Source organism: Condylura cristata, unplaced genomic scaffold (genome assembly GCF_000260355.1).
Source record: "Condylura cristata isolate star-nosed mole 26May11 unplaced genomic scaffold, ConCri1.0 scaffold00002, whole genome shotgun sequence".
NCBI classification, from domain to species: Eukaryota; Metazoa; Chordata; class Mammalia; order Eulipotyphla; family Talpidae; genus Condylura; species Condylura cristata.
In genome coordinates, this window is record NW_004567103.1 from 33,175,261 (window position 1) to 33,194,922 (window position 19,662).

Consider the following 19,662-nt stretch of genomic DNA (forward strand, 5'->3'; position numbering starts at 1 on the left):
GATCTCTCTGACCCTAACCTTTTGATTTGCAGATAGTTCTTCGGAAATGGAATGACAAATAATCTATCCCTTCCTTTTCTTAGTATTGTCCAAAGACCAGCCAAAGGCAGAAAAAATCCTTTTCTGTAGCGTGCTGTTTAGAATGCTGTGTAATAAGACGTGTTCAGTCACTAGCAGTGCCATGTAGAGCGTCTTGGGCTTTTGTAGTTACTGTGCGATTCACCCCCTAGGGCAGTAACAATGGTCGCAGGCAACTGGACGCTGGCGCCGCGCTGATGACATCATTTCTGAGCGCCAATTTCGTACTTGGTAGTCTTTGTTTATTGTATTTTTTTCTGCTCCAGGAGTAATCCTGATAGGGCAGTAACAGCAGGCGTGGGCTAGGGGAAGGGGGTGGGGGGGAGAGAGGGCAATACCGTACTGATGACATCACTTCCGAACTCCAGTTTCACATTTTCTTGTACCCAAGAAAGGGCAGTCGACTGTCTTTGCAAGGGAAAGGTGAGGCATGTTAGCAAATTTTGTTCACTAGGAAGGTGGGTGAAATTGCTCACCCCTGCTCCCATTGCAGCTTTTGCACGTGTGGAGAAGCTGTTGCAATTCACTCCCTGCGCCTAGGACAGACCAGTGCTCACGCTGGGTTCACTTAAGAATGAAAACTGCTTCGCACAAGGTGACTTACCCTGGTTTTTGTGGCTCCAAGTGTAGTTTCACTAAACCGGGGTGTGTCTTCCAGGGTTGCTATTGCTAACAGATCCCTTATCTTTAATTTCTGGGTACCCGTAACTCAGGTGGATAATAAAACGTCCTATATGTATTGCCTTCTTTCCACGTTTAGACTGTTAGTGTGGTACGGGAAAAGGACCTAAACCTTTAGATCGTTCCAGGGAACAGGAGGTATGAAAGACTTGGCAATGTGAAAATGCTACGATGTTTTGTGATGGACTACTATTGTTTTGGGGGGGCAAAATGTTTGGGAAGATCTTTGTTATGATCAACCTGTGACCAAAATGGACAGACTTCATTCAGCAGATTCTAATTAATGGATAAAATACATACTCGGTTGCAGTCTATTTAGGCGTGGCGTGGTCAGATGAGCTTCATCACAACTGAACTAGAGGACTAAATCTTGTGTTTCATATGTACGCTTGTTTTGGACACAAGATTAAATTTTATTTTGAAAGATGTTCCCAGTAACTAATCTATTCCATTTTATTTTTACCAAGTTTTTAAAACCACTTTTTAAAGGTACATTTTGTCTAATATTTATTTAATGTCTGATAAACTACAGACAGTATCCATACAACTGCAAAAACTGTAGATGTTTGTAAAGAAGAATGAATGTGTAAGGACAAAGTGAAAATAAATAGTATAATATTGTATATATAACTCCCTTTTACCCTCTCTTTCAGAGTATTATTTTTTAAAATTCATACTGTTATTTCTATTACCAGGTTGCTAATTTTTACAGACTTTACTATAATCTTATGAAACTATTGAAAAAATAAACCAAGCTTTCCGAACTTTGCTTAACTGAATGCATGAGTGGTTAATATCTGTTTTAAGTAATGCATTTGTTTCTATTATTCATTTTTAGGAATTACCTATTGAATCAATATGCTAATATTGAATAAGACAGTAGGACTTTTTCCTAAAACCTCAAAAAGAAACATTTATGAATTTTTAAGAAGTTTTCATTTTCATCCTGGAAAACAATTTCTTCATAAACTAGTATTGGGAATTGAAACCAGTTGTGATGATACAGCAGCTGCTGTTGTGGATGAAACTGGAAATGTATTGGGAGAAGCAATACATTCCCAAACAGAAGTTCACTTAAAGTAAGTAAACAGACATTGTCTTAGAAGTTTACACTTCTTTTTAAAAATCAAAGTGATAGAATTCATTTGTATTTGTCATGTAAAAATTAAATTTTAGGGACTAATTTACTTTATGCCAAAGCTTCTACAAACTACTACAGAAAACATTAAACCCCTCACCCTGACTTTTAAGGCACTCCATAGTAAGGTCCCAGCTTTAGCCAATCCTGTTGCCAAAAGAAACCAAATTCATATTTTTCTGTGATTTTTACTTCAAATAATGTGCATTTTGTGGTTTTAACTGAAGCTCTAGGAGTGTGAAGCCCTCTCTCTAGCCTAAAGTTATATTTATGTTCATATACATAACTTGTGTTGGTACCTAGACAAGCGATACACTGTCCTATTAAAGCATAAAATGGTGTATGTACCATTTATTTTTTTAAAAAGATTTATTTATGCATACAGAACTGGGGAACAGGCCAGAAGTGCAGGGGCGGTGAGAGGCTTCACCAGAGACAGAGTGGGGAAAACAGGCAGGTGTACTGAAATACACTTCTGAATGGAGCAGCAGGTGAGACAGGAAAGGTCTGCCACACCATGCTGGTCATCTCCGTGGCCTGGGATTGAACTCACAGTGAAGGGCCAGAGGTGTAGGGGGTGATGAGAGGATTCACCAGAGACAGTGGGGAACAGAACAGGCAAGTTGACTGAAGTACACTGCTGAGGGGAGCAGCAGGAGAGACCAAAGAGGTCTGCTGGGCCATGTAGGTCACCTCCCTGGCCAGGGATCTAACTCAGGCTGCAGTGGCCACTGATAGCTTCACAGTGCTGTATTTCAACCCCTTGTGCCACCAGGGAAGGCCCTGTACCATTTATTAAATCAGATGTTTGTAGAGGATCACCAGGCAGGTTACATAAATGAGTTGGCTGTATTTAAAGTGGAAAATATCTGGATGAGGTCACTACTGAGCTCCAAACTAATTGAGATAGCTGCAGATAATTAAGCCATATGTTATTAGGTATCAGAATTTTCAAAAGAAAATGGAAATACAAAATTTTATTGTAATACCTCCAGACTTTTTAAGTTGGCAGCTAACTCAAAATATATTTAAATATTCTACAGATTAAAGATTCCTTCCAGCCATAAATTTACATCTGAATAGTGAAAAAGCCTGGTATTTTTGGAATCAAAAACTATTTGAATCACAAATTAGGCAGTTAGCACCAGCTCTGACTTTAGACAAGTTTCTTATCTTCTCTGATCCAGTTTCATGTTGGTAAAATGGAAAGGATACCATGCCTTATAGAGTGATGGGGACTATTAGAAATAAAATAAGACAAGAAACCAAATACCCCTCTAATGTAACATACTACGTGAAAGGGACTATGGTAAGTGTTAATAAGGCATGGTAAAGTACTCAAATATATGTTCTTGTCTTTAAGAAACTTGACCTAATCACTGAAACATGATTTAGAGACCTACAAGGAAAGTTTGCAGTGCAAGGCAGCACAAAATGTGTTATCAAACAAGTAGTACAACCAATAACTACTACCATGTCTATGTTCTGCAGTCCTTTCTGTTTGCTTGCGTGCACTGACATTTGAACATGTAGATATTAAAGGCCTACCCTAACCATTTTCATCTAAATATTTTCATAGAAATACTATTTTTTTCTATACCACATCTGGTATATTTTCCTTATAAGCCTTTTCATAACTTACACGTTTATGTATAACCTTTCCTCCAATAGATTCTAAGATCTATGGTGATAGTGGCTATGTTGCTATTAATTTTTGAACCCAGCACAGCATCTAATATAATATGTTGCAGTTACACTGCAAACTTGAGAGATGGTTAAGCCCTCAAAGAATGGAGATGGAAAGAATATTGTCTCCTGATTGAGCTGTCATGAGCAAAGAGAAAAGAGGAAAAAGTACTAGACAAAATTTAGATTAGCTAATAAGCATAGGTCAGTTGAGCAGATCAGAGACTATCTAGGGAGGTGCAGCTAGTAGCCCTTGACTAGACTGAGATATTGAGGGCTTTTGAATTTGGTGGTGGCAGTAGGATAAATGATAAGCTTAATTCTGAAAAGGAGATAAAGGTGACAATGATAAATCTGAAAGCCCCAAGTGTTTAAGAGTTATTGGCACTATTAACAGAGATGAGAAATATGAGAATAGGTAGCATAGAAGATTAAGTATAATGGTATTATAATATGGATGTGTTGGAATGAGTTTTTTCATATCTCCCTCATTGCCTGTATGGCATTTAACTATGAAATAGATATTCATTGACTTCACCTTCTAAAAATTTTCATTTCCTATATATAAAACTGATCTAGCAATATCAGATGTTTAAAGATTTTGCTGGGGAAGAGGGAATAGAAGTGAATTTTTCAGACCCTATTGTTCTGCTTCTATAGCATATCAATCATATTCTGACAAATTTGCTAATTTTTACTCTTGGCATTTGGAATGATCATCCACTGCTTGTCCTTTGTAGAACAAAAATCAAAATTACCAACTCTGAGTACTATATTCTCAACCTTTACTTCAGGGTTGTAAGCTGTTCACTGTCCTGCCACGACCTCAAGTGCAGTGTGTTTAAAAATAAACTCATCTTCTACAAAACTGTTTCATGTTTCTGTTAGTATTTCTTTTCCCCTAGTCATTCTAAATAAGTATCTGAATCATCTTTGATAACCTGGTCTCCCTTCCCTTTATGTCCAATTAGTAACTACAGGAGCTCTCAAGACTATCCCTTTTTCTCTGTTCCCATGATCAAACACAGTTTATAGTGTAGTCCCATTGCACAAATACTTATACAGTAATCTCTTTATCAAAATTTCCTATCAACAGAGAAATTAATTATCCTGAAATCCAATTTTATCCTCTCTTTTGTTTAAAATTGCTTCCTTAGAATTCATCTCAAGATTATTTTGGTGATTTTATTCATCTACAACAAATCCATTGGATTTTGTTGAGCACAATTTTGAAATCTCAGACACTACACCCTTAATCACTGCATTCTGTTCTTTTAATGTGTTATGTTATAAGGTATACGTATTTGAAAATAATTGCTCACTAACATTTTTAGCTACATAGTGATTAATTTGAAAGTGTGTCTTTAAGTCACAGATATGATTAATTTGAAAGTGTGTCTTTAAGTCACAGATATGAGTTTTTTCCCACAGTTTTTACAATCTTAACTCATAAAAAGCTTTCTTTCTTTCAGAACAGGTGGAATTGTTCCTCCAGTGGCTCAACAGCTTCACAGAGAAAATATTCAGCGAATAGTGCAAGAAGCTCTCTCTGCCAGTAAAATCTGTCCAAGTGAACTCTCAGCAATTGCAACTACCATAAAACCAGGACTTGCTTTAAGCTTGGGAGTGGGCTTATCATTTAGCTTACAGTTGGTAGACCAGTTGAAAAAGCCCTTTATTCCCATCCATCACATGGAAGCTCATGCCCTTACTATTAGGTTGACCAATAAAGTAGAATTTCCCTTTTTAGTTCTTTTGATTTCTGGAGGTCATTGTCTATTGGCGTTAGTTAAAGGAGTTTCAGATTTTCTGCTTCTTGGAAAGTCTTTGGACATAGCACCAGGTGACATGCTTGACAAGGTAATTATTCAAGAATTAGTCTCTACATTCTAATTAAGGTATGCTTCATGAAGTAGTAATAGATACACAACTACCTTTCATTTAAAGAATTTATGTTCATTTATGTTCACTAAGTAAAAAAGATTCCATTTTAGTCATTCCAAATAAAACAGGAAGAGGTTTTCATTAGTATATAAAAGCTCAAATAATTGTAGATGCAGTTATATGTTTAGTCAAATTAATGGATGTAAATGTGCTTTGTAAAGTGTAAAGAACTGTAAAATGTGAAATAGAGTTATAAAGATTAACATAAGGACATAAAAGTCACAAAATACTATGATTAAACCTCACAATTGCTAACTGCATTGAAAGGGGATTGTTTTCTGTTTTAGAATCCTGCAGCTCTTACTGCCATGTATAAACATTGCTGTCGACATCTGAAGTGATTGGAATGATTCTTGTCCAAGTTCATGATTCAGTAGTCATTATTAACTGCAAACCTATTTTCCACCCCCAGTAGAAGATTAGAAGTAGATAGGAAGGCAGTAATTAGGCACTATTGACCAGGTTGTCAGAATAAGATGTCTATATTTAATGACTACCAGGTATAGTCCACTTTTGTAAAAAGTATAACATGTTTTAGTCATTCAGGATTTTTTTAACCTTTTATTATTTTAGTAAATTATTTTTACATCTAGGTTTCAAACTGCAATTTTATGATTCATTAAAAAAAATTTTGTTTTTAATAGGTAGCAAGAAGACTTTCTTTAATAAAACATCCAGAGTGCTCCGCCATGAGTGGTGGGAAGGCCATAGAACATTTGGCTAAACAAGGAAATAAATTGCACTTTGATCTCAAACCTCCTATGCAACGTGCTAAAAACTGTGATTTTTCTTTTACTGGACTTCAACATGTTATTGATAAGATAATAACACAAAAGGAAAAAGAGGAAGGTATATTTCTAATTAGTACAGTTGGATAAGTAAGTAAATTTGGATTTTTGCCTAATACTACCTGGTCGCTTCTACAGGTATTGAGAAAGGAGATGTCCTGTCTTCAGCTGCAGACATTGCTGCTGCAGTCCAGCACACAACAGCATGTCACATTGCCAAAAGAACACATCGTGCTATTCTGTTTTGCAAGCAGAGAGGCTTGTTATCTCAGAGTAATGCAGTAGTGGTAAGTTTTGTCATCCCAGAGTAGTGGCTAACACTTTATGTTAGAGCGGAATTGATTGAGTATAGGATGAAAATATTTTGATGCTGTATGCTAGCCCTGACAGTATGAAATTATGCAGAATGAAAACTAACAGCTATTTCTTGTACAGGTATGGCAACTTTATGGGACATCAGTACAGCAGCCTATGCAGCAACAAAGACCTAACGCTGCATCTTCTCACTGAATTTTAAAGCAGGCTTACAATAAGAAATGAAATATATTTACTTCCAACATTTTTTAGATAATAGGCTGATTTCCTTCCTTAGATGAAATCCTTTTAAAATATGCTTCCTTGAAAATGTTCCTGTTTATCAGTACAGTACCTTAAACTTCATTCTTTTCAAAAGTATAAAATAAGAAAATAATTAAACCATGGGAGGCCACAAGGTGGAATGTTACATGAATATTAAAGGTCATGGTTTTTAAGAATTATTTAGTACAATGAAAAATTGTAATTTAAAACTTCAGGGTCTGAAATGTTATAATTAGAAAAAGGTTAGATGATGATGTATAAAAATCTAGTGACTGTATGTTAACAGTTTGGAATTGTTCATTTTTTTCTTCAAATTGTTATGAGCTTGCACGCTCGTTCATTCTCTCTCTCTCTCCCTCTTTTACTCTCTATCTATCCATATATATATTCCTTTCCGTTACCCATCTATCAAAATATAATACTTTATTATTGTAAAATGCTGATATTTCACCTGGGATTAGTTAACAGCTTGGCTCAGATCCATATATAATAATGATTTTGGTCTTCCCAATGTTTTCAGGTTGTATCAGGAGGTGTTGCAAGTAACTTATATATTCGAAAAGTTCTGGAAATTGTAACAAATGCAACACAGTGCACTTTGTTATGTCCTCCTCCCAGACTGTGCACAGACAATGGTATTATGATTGCATGGTAAGCTGTGGATTCTATGTGCTTTACTTAATATTTAATTAATATTTACCTAAGTAAATATTAATTGCCATTTCATATTAAATCTTTCTTTAAGGTCAGCTATTTAGTTTATTTTAATGATTTTTTTTTTTAAGGAATGGTGTTGAAAGATTGCGTGCTGGCCTGGGCATTTTACATGACACAGAGGGCATTCGCTATGAACCAAAGTACGTGGTACTGTTTATGATCTTCATGCAGAATGCATTATAAAATTCAGACGTGGAGCTTGCTTTTGTATATGAGGTTTTCATTCACTTTCTGGTGATACTTGTAAAAAGTTAACATTAATTCCATTCCTGAATTTAAAAGGTAGGTACCATATAAGAAATATTTTTCCTGCAGTGTCAAATTATAAACTTTGTCAAATCTTAGATTAGAAACAGACACTGGGTAAGCATGAGAAGTTCCCTCTTTTGGAACCAAAATGATCCAAGTCTATGACCTGGACCTTTGCAATGTCCACATCATCTATGCAAAAAGCATTCTGGTATGAGATTTTCTCAGTACTTCTCCTAAGATAGCTCTTTTTTGTTTCAAGCCTTATTTCTTCTCTCAAACTGTATTCTCAGGTCTAGCAGTTTTTCAGCTTAGCATCAAGTTTTGGTCTAAATTAATTCTGCAGGAGCAGTAGTAGTACAGGACTTTTATGTTTTATAATCTAGCAATTCTATTTTGTATATCATTACATCTGATATTTTAAAAATTTCTAAGCTTTATAATCCGTAACTCTTCAGTCCATGAGCTGCAGTCTATTAAGACTAATCCTAAATTAACTGAGTTCAGTAAGTAGTGGCAGAAGGAATCCCTATGTGGATGCCTAGTCTTGGGTATAATATTCTAATTCCAGTGGTGCTTCCTTCTGGCAGTGTTGAGGCTAGAGAATAGTTGTTTTTTCTTTTAGGTTATGGTCCTTTCTTTTTAGGTTGAAGCCTTGTCTTGGGCAATAGTGTTTAAAAAAAAAAAAGGCAGAAATCCTATCCTGAAATTATTTGGTGAAAAAGAAGAGGAAAAAAGGTAGAATTTAAGATTTCTCCTGTGAGCAGTAGTAAAAAACAAGAAAGCTGACTTTTGAAATCTCAGAATAACTGACAGAACATGGATACAGGTTTGACTGATTTAGTGGAAAAATGTCTTTACCTTTGTAAAGAATTATAAGGAATCTTTTGTTATTTTTCTATTACATACAAAATTTTAATTTTAAATATACAGTATTTGAGAGGAATAGAACTAGTTCTTTAAAAGTCATCTCAGGGCTCTCCTTGGTAGTGCAACAGGTTAAGTCACCACACTCTGAAGAAGCTCTTAGATGCCACTGCAGCAAGAGTTTGATTCCCAGTCAGGGAGTTGACCCACATGGCACAGCAGACCTCTCCTGACCTCTCAACTGCTCCCCTCAGCAGTGTATTTCAGTAGATCTCCCTGTTCTATTCTCTACTCTGTCTCTGGTGAATCCTCTTACCCACCACACCTCTGGCCTATAGCCCAGTTCTGTAAGCATAAATAAATAAATCTTTTTTAAAAAAAAAGTCATCTCAGTCTCCAACTCAGGGAATTGTATATACTAACTATGGATAGCCTTTTGAGTCAGTTAAACCTAAAAATGGTTTTAAAACCTAAGTTTAAGTCTCTTTTTATAAAACTGGCCATCTTTTACCCAATATTCTGGTTTGAGGTCCCAGTGTGTATGTATTAAAATATCATAACCACATATGGTAAATTAAGCATTATGTATTTATGTGTATGTGTGTATAATTTGTCAGAATTTTTAGCAGATTATCTGAAAAATTAGTGATGAATCATTTGAATAATGTGATTCCTCTGACTTTGTTGCAGATGTCCTCTTGGAGTGGATATATCAAAAGAAGTTGGAGAAGCTGCAATCAAAGTCCCACAGTTAAAAATGAAGATTTGATTTTTGTTTTTTTAAAGGTAGTATTTCAACATTGATTTTTTTTAAATTTTCTGTATATCATATTGTAGGAGGATTATTTTATTATTCATGAAAATTTTCTTGTGTCTGCTCCTCTGAGAGATTAAAAAACTAGGATAGTCTTATAAGACAGTATTGGTTTTTCATTATCAAAAATCAAACTAAAATACTTTGTAGAGAAAGAATGTAATGTTATTGGTTGGTGGAAAGGAAAATCTTGAAAGATTCTGCTAAGATTTTTGCTTCATATTATACAGGCCTAGATCCTCTTCCCTGTCTTATATCAGGATCAGGATAGAGAAGCTATTTTTTGGTTCCTTGTGACACATTAGCTTATCTTTTCTGATAAGAATGATTTTAGAAATGTAGCAAATGAAGTCATGTCAAATCAGAATTATAGGTCAAGACAAAAGCTGACTTTCTCTAACAGTATGTATGTTATCCATTTGAGAGTTTAAGAAGCATGACATACAAGTAATACCTCAAATGTGTATTATACTTTTAACTGACCACATACAGGTCATATCCTTTAATCTAGAACTTGTATTTAGTTGATGAAAATAAGTTTAATGTTTTTTTTTTTTTTTGAGGGTTTCCTTTGAATCTAAGTCTTTGTATAGTAACAGTTTACCACTTTTTCTCCTGCCTAAAGTAAATTTACTGTCTTTTGGTCACAAGATAATACAATTGCTTAATGTCCTGTGAGAGATTTTTACCAGTAGAGATATTACACCAAATTATTACTGGTTTATTCAGTGACTTACTTTATTGTGAAACTAGGAAGGGTAAAATTCTAGAATAAAGAGATTTCTTATTTTAATTCTGCCGTAGGTTACCTACACCCTATGGAAAAATTTATTTTTTAGAATTGTGATCATAAAGTATTGCTTTAAGAGCACTCACTTTAGAAATAGAAAACATATATGAGGGAACAAATAGCCAGTGTTTATAGAACTTTGCATTTTTTTATAATTTGAGGCATAGGTATGATAGAATTGTTTATACATATTATTTGTTTTTGCTTTAATTTTTTTATTTTTACTATAAATATTTATATTATTTGCTTGTAAATATCATTAAAAGAAACAGTTTGTAAGCTGACATTTTAGATTTGTATTTGCAGTCTCTATCTTGTGAATCTGAATTCACAGAGAAGTCTAATTATTTTCTGTGACTGTGATAACCAGAGTGCATATAAGCTATGTTAGAAAACTGACCAATATTTAGTCACACTATCATAATCATTATAAAGTAGGGATATTTATACTCTAAGTTTTTAAATTTCAAATATCAGAACTGCTTCAGATATTACAAGCACGCATGTCAGCACTGAATTTATGATATAAATAAAGAAAACTACAGATAAAGAACATGAGCAAATTCGGCAAGCATTCCATATACTTTGCTATAAGAATAGGATAGGAAGGAAGAAAGGAGGAAAAAGAAGGAAGGCCAGTATGTGGGCCTAACTTAGCTTACAAGTCATGTAAGAGTAGGCAAATTACTGAAACCCTCTATGTCTTGGCCATTTTTCATCTTACATATAGCTTTCTAAAATAAAAAAGCAATGAAGGTTAATGAAAATATCTTTCATTGGGGTTATTATATTTCCATGTAATTCTGTTTTAGGAGTGGTAAGATGGTCTGGCTAGGCCAAGATACTCAGGAAATGTCTTTTATTGAATGCAAAGAAACCTTGGTAATACTCTTTAAATATCTAATGCCAGTTTCAGGGCTCAAAGTTTTCTGTCTGAAGCCTTCTTTTATTTTAACATTTACAAAGGCTTAATATTTCCATTGATTTATTTATCCTTAATGGTGGCTAAATGACACAGTTTCTTATTTAAATTGCCATTCCTTCCTAGTTAAAATATGCCATGTCCCCACCTCAAATCCTGTATTTTAGTTCATCTCACAGAAAGTTGTAACGCAGAACAATTAAGATAATTTAGAATTTAATCTGAAGATTTAATAAGTCTCTTATTGCACAGAGGCTAAGAGCACAGACTTTGGACTCAATATATTTCTAAGCTACAGAGAAGAGTATCACACAAGTTTCAAACCAAGTATATTCTATAGAGAATTTAAAAGTATACACTTCACATTTTAGAAACCTCATACATTTGTATTATTTATCATTAACTAATTCAAGGTATGAAAAGAGTTTTAAAATGTAGGCCATGTTGGCTCCTCTGAGTCAGGCCTTTTTAATCTAGATTGCCTATTATTTTTTTCCTTTTGTGTAGAAGAACTGAAGAATAGGTCAGAGATCAGGGGAAGTGAAAGGATTCACCAGAGACATAATGGGGAGCAGAGCAGACAGATTTCCTAAAATACACTCGGAGGGAGCAACAAGCAAGACGAGAGAGGTCTACTGTGCCATGTGGATTTGCTTCTTGGCCTGAATCAAACACAGGCTACTGTGGTGGCTGAGACTTAACCCCTATGCTACCAGGGAGGCCCCAGTTGGTATATTTTAATAAGGTTAGATGCAGACATTCTATTATAAGAAATTCTACATATATTTTGAAATCATAACCCAGTTCCTAGTAGACATACTAAGGAAAAACTACAGATAAAATCTGGAGATAGGTAGAGGACAGAGTCTAAACAGGAGAAAGCCTCAGTCTTTAGCTATGGGCGTCATTGTTGACTTTGGTAACACATTTCGCAGCGTGGAAGCAAAAGGCTTAAAGGCAGGGGCATGTTAAGTATCAATATCAAGAATTTTCATGTGGAAATATTACTCAGCTATGTTATGGGTATTTTACCACAATTAAAAATAATAAAAAAAAATTCATCAGGAATCATTTCCTCTTAAAATGCTTTTATTGGCCCTCTCCTGGCTCCAAGTTAGCTTTCTGTATGTTTTTTCCAAGTTGACTCAAAAACACTATTCTTGGTCTTGATACATTTATGATATCTGATGAAATTGCAGATGAAAAGGAAAAAACATTTTGAGAAACATTGGTTTTACTTGTTGTATTGAAGAGTCCCATGAAGTTAGTTACAGGAGGCAGTAAAGTCAAAGAATCTCTTGGTTGAATTTTAGGCTTTAATTTTCTTCGATGCTCTTTCCCTAAAAATTATAGAGCCACAATTAAATCGCTCTTCCTTAAGTCCAACAGTCCTAGGTACAACCTACTAGTTCTATATATTTCTGCTTTCTTCACATCATTATAGCAAACTAGGAAAACAGATCAGTAGCTTCCAGACTTTTGGATATAAAAGATCAAACATTTGTGTAGGCCAAAATATGGTTGCCAACATCATTCATTTTGCCAAGTTGGCATTAATGAAAGGACAAATGCCAACTACTTCAAACATTATTTTGTAAAAGAAGGGGTATTTTAACACCGAAGAGAATGTAAAAGGCATTATCTTAAATGGCAAACTCATATTGAAGAAATTAACTTTACTAAAGTCTTGCTGCATTGTTGTTGCTATTTTCTTGAGTTATCAGAAATCTGTGAAAACTCATCAGACCATTGTAGATAGACAGATAGTGTATAGAAACTAACATTAAAATGAAGAATGGGGCTGACTTTATCTTTGAATAAGTTACTGACATTAAACTCTACAAAGTCTTCTACCTCTGATATTCAGAAATATAGCCTCCCACATGTTCTCTACATAAGTGAAGCTCTATCTCCTTTTTCTCCTCTTTCTATTTGTGACTTTGGCAAACTGATCTTTACTGTGAATGGTTCTTTTCTTGTTTTTGACTATGTAGGACTTATCAAGTAAGGCTCATTTTGTTAAGTATATATGAACATGTAATAATCATACATATGAAATCTGTTAAGTATTTGCCCTATTTCATATCTAGCAAGAGTTATATAAAATTATATGATCTGGACTCTGATCTTGTAGGCCTAAGCCACTCATCATCATATACCAGAGTATCAACAGAAAAAAATGTGGTTCTTGCTCTAAGAATATATAATATAGACAACATAATATATACATAAAATTGAACAGTAAAGAGCAAGATCATAATTTAAGTCATACTTACACGTTTAAATAATGACATCTTTTGGCTGGATTGTGAGAAAAGGCAAAACGAAGGATTTTTTTTTTCTATCAAATGCTAATTTGCAGGGAAGGACTTAAAAGAAGTGAATAACATGGGCTTGGAAATGGGAAGATGTCTTACAGAATTACAAAAGCCAAAGTTATAAAATTGGTTTTGATAGACTCTAGATTTTGATTTTTAGAAATGGAACAAAAATTTAAAGCATTAGAGCTATAAAGTATCTCAGGAATAAAAGAAAAATCAATTACCTTTTTTAAAGACAGGAATTATGGATGGCCCTCCATTTTGCTCCAGACTAAAAGGAAAACATTTTTATTACAAAAGCTAGAGCTATAAGACAATAGCCACATAACCTATTCAGTGTTGTTTAGTGGTTTGACTTATGCATACTACCTGTAGGTTTCTTATGTTCAGCCACTTATACTCACTTATCACTAAATCAGTTAGGATGTTAAATCTGCCTGAAGAGTTTCAGGAAAGCAGCTTGAAAGAAATGACATTTAAGCTATTTTTTGAAGAAAATAGAGATTCAAATGAACGAGGTGAAGAGAGAGGATATTAAAGACAGAGGGAATAAGATAATGAAAAATTAGAGTCCTATAAAGCAGCGTGCATGTTCAGAAGGCACTAAGTAGTCCAGTACAGTTGGGATTAAAGGTATCTGGAAACATGATGGGATAAAAGTTTGGACAATAAACATCAGGTCATTTTATGTGGTAATTTGAGAAAATATAAACTTCATTTTCAAAGCAATGGGATACTTATAAAGTGTTTTGAGCCAAAAGTAACTAAGTTTAGACCAGTTAATATGGTGTGTTTGTGTGTTGGGGTTGGGCGGGTGAGAGGTGACTTTAAAATACATATTTTAATCATCCTGTACATGTAATATATGAATGTGGTATTACAACATTTCCTTGGTAATAAAATATAAGTCTTGATTAAAGTTGATATATTAAAAAGAGCTGTTACCAGTCTATTCCTGGCTAATTTGATAGAAACATCTGCCGTTAGCGACTTTATTGAAGCACAAAACTCATTTTTATTCACCAGGCCTTTATCTGTTCATTTGCCAGCTTCATGGCCATAGGGTAATGTAAAACTACATAGTATTAGGCTAGGTTTCTTTCATGAAATCTCTTTTACAAATTCACAGATTTACCAGTATTAGTAAATCTGTCTCTCCTTGTATCAAGATCTACACATTGAAGGACTCTTCTAATCTGCCATTCTTGGGGTTGGTTGGGGCATGAAAATAGAGAAGTTGTTGTATATGCATTCCCCAAAATGTCATCTCAGCTACAATCTGTTTCCGGGAGTGGCATAAAGAAATATCCATCCCAGAGGTTCCAAACATGCCTTACTAATCTTTCTGTGCATTTTCTATTGTTTCAGTTAAACCAAGTCCACATGATTCTTTTGAAAATTAAAAGGAATAGTCAATGTAAATGCTTCATAGTATTTAACACTATTTGTTATACAATTAATTGTTATCTGCATACTAGTTCCACCTCTTGGTAACAATTTATAAGCTTACTGATTACTGGTCACTACTTGTAATCCTGAAAGTTGAGTGTTCACAACTCTAAGGGGGCTGTTCACCTCACACTGTAGATTTATAGTTACTATAACTATTATCCCAGCAGATGGAAAAGGGTCATCGTTAGCCAGTTCCCAAAAAGTTTCCATATGGGCTGTGAGTGACTGCAAAGTAATGCTTACATTATTTATCCTAAATTAATTTTGAACCAGTGACTATTTTTTAGCATTTTCAACTATAGCAATTATAATTTAGTTACCTGGCTTGTATTGTAAAATAATGTAATCAATTTTAGGTTTTCAGTTTTTCAAAAAAACCAAGTGTCTATAGATGTTCTCATCTTTACACTTAAAATTGATATATAGTCATAATACACTATTGGATCCTATCCTGTTATTATAGAGCTAGTAATATATCTTGAACAGTTCTGTTTCCTATATATAGACAGCATTATTTGCAGTGACAACTTGTAACTCAGCTGTAACCACAGAAGGGATATTATGTCCACTGTAAGGAGATTCTCCTCTCCTTATTCAGATAAGTTCAAGATGAAACTACAATAGAGAGGTAAAATCTTCTGAATAAATGCCTGACAAACTTGTTATAACTAATCACTCATTGAGTCTGATTTAGCTGTTTGCATCCTGGAAGTTAGGCCTAGCTTTGGATCAAGTCCAAGATACCCTTTTGATGCCAGGCTCATGATGGTGTTACTATTGGCTTAGAACTCTCCTGTAGCCCCGTCTACCCAAAAATGGCATCCTAAATCATACTTGGAGCCTAATAAGCCTCCTAAAAACTTCTGAAATGTGACTATTCCTGCACAGATGGGATCTCCCAAAATCCAGTTATATTCAAGTCTGCAACCACATTTCTGTTGAAAAGTGCAATTTAAACAGGCTTTGGCAACAGACATTGTAAATAAAGTTTATCTTTCGTATACAAGGCATGTATTTATAGCAAGGATAGTTTCCCTTTGTGATCCTCATTAAGCTTTCTAAACAGGCAGCTCTATCAATTTTACCATTGAAACTTCAAATTTAGGTACAATACCTTAAGGAAGGAAGTCCCACTCTTTGCTGCATTTGAAATTCCTTTAAAAATGCAGGGTTAATATTTGCATCTCTGCTGATACTACTTGTTAAACGAAGGAACTGATTAGGCTTATTCCTGCATTCCTTTAAGAGGATGCGGAAGGCATTTGCATTGTAAGTTAAGTAGCCAAGCGCACAGGAGCAAGCTGTACGAACCTAAATGAAGAAGAAACAATTACTCCATAATACTGACCCACCACCAAAACTAACCCAGTGCTCTCATTAGATATTTCATAGGAAGCCTGTATGTATAGCAAATATGTATGTCAACCTGTGGCAACCTATATAGATGGAAGCATTAACAGCCATATTTTTAGAAAGAGCTATCAAAGCCTTTGATTCCAGTAACTGTTAGTACCAGCTGCATTGTAGAATTGTTCCAGGGCAGGGAGAGGGACATCCCTGAACCCTCAAACCTGCCTTCTCTAAATAGGTTCTACCGCATCAAGACAAAACATGTAAGACCTTTAATAGAAAAGAACTTTGTAATACAATCATTGTACAATATAGCAAACATAAAGTATATAGTCTCTAAATCAAGCACTTAAAGTTACCCATCCCCTCGTGGGTAAAAGTCTACCTAAAGGGGATTGGCTCAAAGCAAGGCCTGAAAGCCTGTCACAAGTCTGAAACACCTTTTGGTGGGGACCCAGAGAAAAGGGTCAGAAATGGCCAGATAAGTCTGGGAGGAAAAGAACAAAATCAAAAACAAGATAAACACTGCCATAGTGAACCTCTACAAGGGTTTCTCGCCCACATCTGTTTCAACCATTCCAGGAGCCAAGAAACAAGCTGCTTCTTCACCTGTCTCCCTGTCTATGTGCCTCCCTCAGGTCTCCTGACTCTCCATCCTGCCTTCTTCCTCCTCAATCTCCTCTCCAGATTCTTCTGGAGGGGATTGGCCCTGCTCAGTTCCACCCTCCTTTTAGGTGGGGTAGGGAACCTAAAACCTTCCCTTTTCCTGGGGTCCATCCTGTTACAGAATCACTAAGAGTTTTTTTTAAAAAAAGAAAAGCTCACTGTCAGACTCTTGAACACAGTATCCAGGCATTTGTGTTTTTTTTTTTTTAAAGATTTATTTATTTATTCATATAGAACTGGGGTACAGGCCAGAGATGTGGAGGGTGAGAGGATTCACCAGAGACAGAGTGGGGAGCAGAACAGGCAGATCGATAAGTACTCTGCTGAGGGGAGCAGCGGGCGGGTCAGGAGAGGTCTGCCACGCCATGTGGTCACCTCCGGGGCAGGCGGGAGTCGCAGACGGGAGGCGAACTCATTCAGAAGTGGCTTTAGCTTCTCATTGCAGTGCTTTAAGCCACTGTGCCACCAGGGAGGGCCATTTGTAGTGTTTTTAAAGAGCCAGGTGATGTTATTGAGGAACCAGAGTAAGAGCCACTGACTTTGAACTAAAACAGTGAGTCTCAGTCTTGACTGTGTACTGGAATCACCCAAATGACTAAAAATTATTCATGTCTGGGTTCCACATTGAGAAATTCCAACTGAATTCTTTTAGATTATAACCTCAACATCATAGTCATGACCTTTCAAAACTGCCAGGATGATTGTAATAGGAAACCAGGTAATATAGGTTTGGATTGACCTATACGATAAGATAAATAAAGCAAGTCATTTAGGAGAACAACTCAATTTTCTACTGGCAAAAACAGACAAACAAACAAGTTTCAAGCAAAAAAAAATAAGTATTCTTTCAGTGAATAAAATGCCCCCTGTGACCATGAAGTAATTAGTTTTTGATCATAGGATTTATTAATTAAAATATACTGAGCAGTTTTGGGGAAAATTTGTTGGCATTTAGCATAAGACATCTCATAGAATGAATATAAACCAGACCCTTTGCAAGGTAATCAAGGGGTGTAAATTGGCATTTGCTGGACTTGTCCATATTTCTTCCACACTTTCAACAGTGGTCCTTAGTGTATAGTCTCTGGACTAGCAGCTTCAGTTGCTGGTACTTATTAGAAATCAGATTCCAGGGTCTACTCTAGATGTATTGGATCAAACACTCTGGGAATGGGACCCAGAAATTAATTTATGGTTTAACAGGCCCAGGCATTTTCAATATATCCTAAAGTTGGAGAAGCACTGCCTCAAACTAAACCTTGGTGGCGAGGGTAGAATAGAGGGACATTAAAAAATGCAAACTACTACTATCACCAGTCAGGCTGGCCTTTTCACACCTAAGCCAGAGAAGGAAAACTGCCCAGTGGACAGTACTTTCATTCATGGATTACAAACATCTACTTTTATGAGATATTTTATATTTAATTATCAGAATTTTAAATTTTGAGACAAAAACAAATGTGCATACATTGTGGGAACCAGAATTGTGGATGGAACCAGTAGTACTAGAAAATCATCTAATATGAGCTAGTAACATGAACTATATTATAGAAGAATTGACCTGTGGAGAAGTTAGTACACAGAGGTAAGAAAGAGCAAGGTGTAGTTTTAGAAATTGAATGCAATTTTACAATGAGTTGTTTTTACCTCTTCTTTCCTTGAGTACAAATGATAGCAGAGTCGTTGAACTGTCCCTAATGTGGTAAATGCTTCTGGAATACCAGCTCTAGAATGAGCAAGGGTAGCTATTAAGTTCCCTATAAATCAAACAAAAAATGCTTACATTATTTAATTGATATGAACTGATACAGTGTTCCTATTCATTTGTATATGGTATTAAAAAAGATTTGAGTTGTAAGACATCTCTGCTAATGAAGAAGTGTTGAGGAAAAGTTTGTATAGTATGTTAAATGTAATAGAACAGACCCTCCCCAAAATTATGGTTTGATTTTCTGTCACAGTCAAGATAAAATAGATTTATACAAGAAAGGAGTATCTTGAAAATCAATTTTTTTTCAGATGATTTCATAATATATTTTGAGAAATATATTTTGAGATGATTTTTTAAGTAATTATGAACATAATGATTGAACTACTGTAAGAAAATATAACATTCTTTTTGTAATTCAAATAGCTTTGAGTTAGGAGCTTACTGGCACTTTAAAATCAATATATTGCTTTTGAAATTTAAAATCTTTGAATTTCTTGCCATAAAAAGAGCTTAAGAAAGTGATTCAGTAATGAATAAATGTGCAGCAACAACTTAAAACTATCCCCTTCAAATCCATACTTTGAATATCTCATACTTAGATATTTTTTCACAGTATTATTCCTATGGCTAAAACAATGAAAGAAATTTTAAGATATAAATATACTACATGGTTACTTTATTGAAATTATTAACCATGTTTTCTATCCCGCCTATTTTTTCCTGACCCTCATTTGATGCCTAACTGAGTTTTGTATTTATTGCCTCTAGGTGAGAAAGGCTGGGCTGTATGGCTTAGAGCAAAAATTGTTTAAATATATCTTTCAACATCCCCTGCTCATGGATCGGGAGTATTAACATCATCAAAATGGCCATCCTGCCAAAAGCAATATACAGATTTAATGCCATCCC

General features: G+C 35.1%; 2 protein-coding genes across 2 annotated transcripts in view; one reads left to right on the top strand and one right to left on the bottom strand.

The window, feature by feature from the left end:
- The first annotated feature begins 467 nt into the window (after positions 1-467).
- Positions 468-19,595, top strand: OSGEPL1 (O-sialoglycoprotein endopeptidase-like 1). The gene is made up of 9 exons (XM_004674443.2): positions 468-501; positions 1,598-1,838; positions 5,056-5,443; positions 6,172-6,376; positions 6,454-6,602; positions 7,415-7,545; positions 7,680-7,751; positions 9,418-9,513; positions 19,522-19,595. The coding sequence occupies exons 2-8, from the start codon at positions 1,618-1,620 to the stop codon at positions 9,494-9,496; spliced, it is 1,245 nt and encodes a 414-aa protein (XP_004674500.1). The 5' UTR covers positions 468-501; positions 1,598-1,617; the 3' UTR covers positions 9,497-9,513; positions 19,522-19,595.
- The window catches only part of ANKAR (ankyrin and armadillo repeat containing), a 41,308-nt gene continuing 33,970 nt past the window's right edge, over positions 12,325-19,662 (bottom strand). The window contains exons 19-22 of the mRNA XM_004674445.1: positions 18,690-18,799; positions 16,141-16,337; positions 13,799-13,845; positions 12,325-12,593 (exon numbers count right to left, since the gene is read on the bottom strand). Coding sequence (XP_004674502.1) covers positions 12,343-12,593; positions 13,799-13,845; positions 16,141-16,337; positions 18,690-18,799 — 605 coding nt within the window. The 3' untranslated portion in view covers positions 12,325-12,342. The remainder of the gene's footprint in view (positions 12,594-13,798; positions 13,846-16,140; positions 16,338-18,689; positions 18,800-19,662) is intronic.